The sequence below is a fragment of the Zea mays genome, chromosome 1 (genome assembly GCF_902167145.1).
Source record: "Zea mays cultivar B73 chromosome 1, Zm-B73-REFERENCE-NAM-5.0, whole genome shotgun sequence".
Classification (NCBI taxonomy): Eukaryota; Viridiplantae; Streptophyta; class Magnoliopsida; order Poales; family Poaceae; genus Zea; species Zea mays.
Window position 1 is genome coordinate 27,016,642 of NC_050096.1, and position 3,125 is coordinate 27,019,766.

At 38.1% G+C, this 3,125-nt stretch overlaps 1 protein-coding gene across 1 annotated transcript; it reads left to right on the forward strand.

Moving 5' to 3' along the window:
- Window positions 1–1,450: 1,450 nt before the first annotated feature.
- Window positions 1,451–3,125, forward strand: LOC118473499 (uncharacterized). Its single transcript, XM_035963065.1, has 2 exons — window positions 1,451–2,120; window positions 2,304–3,125. Exon 2 carries the CDS (start codon window positions 2,357–2,359, stop codon window positions 2,885–2,887), a length of 531 nt encoding a protein of 176 aa, XP_035818958.1. The 5' UTR covers window positions 1,451–2,120; window positions 2,304–2,356; the 3' UTR covers window positions 2,888–3,125.

A 3,125-nucleotide genomic window follows, 5' to 3' on the forward strand; every position in this document is an offset into this window, starting at 1 on the left:
TGGCCTTTTTGTTGAACTGATTGCAACATATTTACTAATTCACTTGGTGGCCTGTTTGTTGAACTGATTACTAATTCACTTGGTGGCCTGTTTTAAGGTAATAATTAAATCTGTTATGTTTATTTTCATCTTTTTCTGTCTTCTTTCATCCCTTTTATGCATTGTTTATGTTATATTTATTATGTATTGTGTGATAGGTAATAAGTCTCCTTGCTTATGTATTTTTTCTGTATTGTGCTATATACTTGTGTTATCCTGAATTGCTAGCATACATGCTCTCTAAATTTTATGACGCCCTTCATGTAGATGGATGCAAATGAAATAAGATCTTTAATTATTAAAGTTGTTGCTCTAGCTGTTGCTACATTTTATTATATTTTGATTGTGAGGGGGGAGATGAAACGAAAACGGGTTTCATATGCCCCAATGATTGATATGGAAGTGAAACGAAATGACTACCTTTCTAGTATTTACCATAAAGATGACACGAGTTGTTTGGGCATGCTAAGATTGAGGAGAGCACCATTCTTTTTGTTGTGTGATACACTGAAACAAAGAGGCCTTCTTTCTGATAGTATCCATTGTTGTGTTGAGGAACAAGTAGCGATGTTCCTTCACGCAATTGGCCACAACGAGAGGAATGCTGTTGTAGGGAAAAATTTCAAGAGATCAAGGGAAACTGTCAGTCGCTACTTTAAGTTAGTACTCTGTGCTATCGGTGAACTTCGTGATGACCTTATTAGGCCTCCATCTCTTGAAACTTCAGCCAAAATCCTTGGAAGTCCTCGATGGTATCCTTACTTTGAGGTCTGGTCTAGGCACAATAAATGGTTTTTGAGTTGCACATAATCGTATTCTTACTTCTCATCAAGTTAAAATTATAATGTAGAACTGTATTGGTGCAATTGATGGTACACACATACGAGCTAGTGTCCCCAAGTCTCGTGAGGCTGCTTTTCGAGGTAGAAAGAGTTTCACAACCCAAAATGTGATGGCCGCGGTAGACTTTGACCTTCGCTTCACATATGTGCTAGCTGTTTGGGAGGGTTCGGCACATGATGCCATCATTCTAGTCGATGCCTTACAAAGGCAGAATGGTCTTGTCGTCCCTAAAGGTAATATTCTGTAACGATTCCACTTAAAATGTGCACCACCATAAGATAGATCATTCCCTAACGATGTTATCATGCCATCATGGTATTGTAGGAAAATATTACCTGGTTGATTGTGGTTATGGTGCAAAACCGGGGTTCTTACCACCTTTTCGCGGTGTCCGATACCACTTAAAAGAGTGGGGGTAATGATAACATGCCAGAAAATGAGAAGGAATTATTTAATTTAAGGCATTCACAACTACGGGTCACTGTTGAGCGTGCCTTTGGATCCCTGAAGAACCGTTTTAAGTTTCTTGATGATGCTCGACCTTTCTTTCCTTTCAAAACACAAGTAGATGTTGTCCTTGCATGTTGCATCCTCCACAATTGGATATTATCGCATGGGGCAGATTTTTTCTCCCACCTGAGGAAGCATGGACAACAAACCAACCTTCTAGTTCAACAAGTTCCCATCAGGAGCAAGTACAAGAAAACAGACAATGGGTTCAGTGGAGGCAGCAACGTGCAAATTGGATGTGGGAAACTAGAGCAGCTTCCAATGTACAAGAAAACTAGAGCATAAATTGAAAAATGGCATCATTCTTTGGATGTGAGATATTTTGTTGTTTTGTCTATTTGCTCATTTGCTTAGATGTGATATATATTCTCAAATGTTCTAATATTGTAGGGAGATGGATGATGTCCAAGAAATTGAACAAAGGTCCCAACCACAAATTTTTTGGACACAAGAAATGTCTGCATGTGCTTTGAAATATTTGGCCTAGTTGGTTGCTGATGGAATTCGAGTAGACAAAGGTTTCAAAAGCTCGCACTATAATCAATGTGCAAGTGGTGAAGGAAAGATTTCAGGTTCAAGTTTCTGGTTCTCAAGTTACTAATCATCTTAAGACATGGAGAACTCGCTGGTCAAACATATGCAATTATAAGAAGATTAGCTCAGCCCATTTTGATGAGCAAACTGGAACAATATTGCTTGATGAGAAGAACTACTTGGAACGGGTGCAGGTGTGTATGATTTGTTAGAATGTTTTACAGTTGCTATAGCAGTAAGCTGTTTTACTGTCTTACAATTTATGTTTTATTGTTACTATAATCTGTTTTATAGTGTCTACAAAATGCTATAGCTATTTCAGATTTTACAATTTTTGTAAACAATATTGCTTAATTTGAATCTATACATTATTTCAGAAAAACCATTCGAAGCTAAATTTTTCAACAAGCCACTTGAGAACTACCATTACATGGCTGTCATATTTGGGAATCAACAAGCAACTGGACTGTTTGCAAAATGCACCAGTGATCCCCTAGGTTTCGACACATCTGAAAGTGCAGGTACATATGATGTGGGTTATTCTAGAGACTTGGCTGGTCATGAGAGTAACAAAGCAAGTCGAACTCGTGATAGTGGAGAATCATTGAACCCAAGTGGTCCAATTCGTGATGGTGGAGACTCATCTACTCGAAGTGGTGCAAGAAGGAAGAGAGGGCGCATGATGATGGAAGATGAGGATCCATTGATATGCACTGTCACTGAAGCTTTTAAGACTCTTTCAGATGCAATCAAGCAGTCAGCACCACAACCACGTCCGATAATCCCACCCAACCTATGGACTATGATGAAACATATTCTTGTCTTTGAAAGAGAACATATAGCACACTACTATGGCTACTTGTGTGAGAATCCAGCCCTTGCTTATGCCTTTCTAGAGATGGGACTAGTTGATCAAATGGTATGGGTGTCTAGGTACATCAAGAGTCATCTTTCTAATTGATGCATCAAAAAAGCAGATTAGCCTAAAACTTGTATCTGAAACTTTTTAGTTATTTCTATGATGGATGGCGTCTCTGAAACTTCTCTTTGAACATTGATATGTATGCTGGATAACTTCTCAATTTTATTTATATGCTGGATAATGTTGAATATGTATGTTGGATAAATTCTCAGTTTTTAATGTATGTTGGATAATGCTGGATGAAATTGTATGCTGGATAAGTACTCGTGAAGATACA

What these genes read in the sequence shown, in the direction of transcription:
- LOC118473499 (XM_035963065.1), top strand. Translation starts at nt 2,357, where the DNA reads ATGGCTGTCATATTTGGGAATCAACAAGCAACTGGACTGTTTGCAAAA.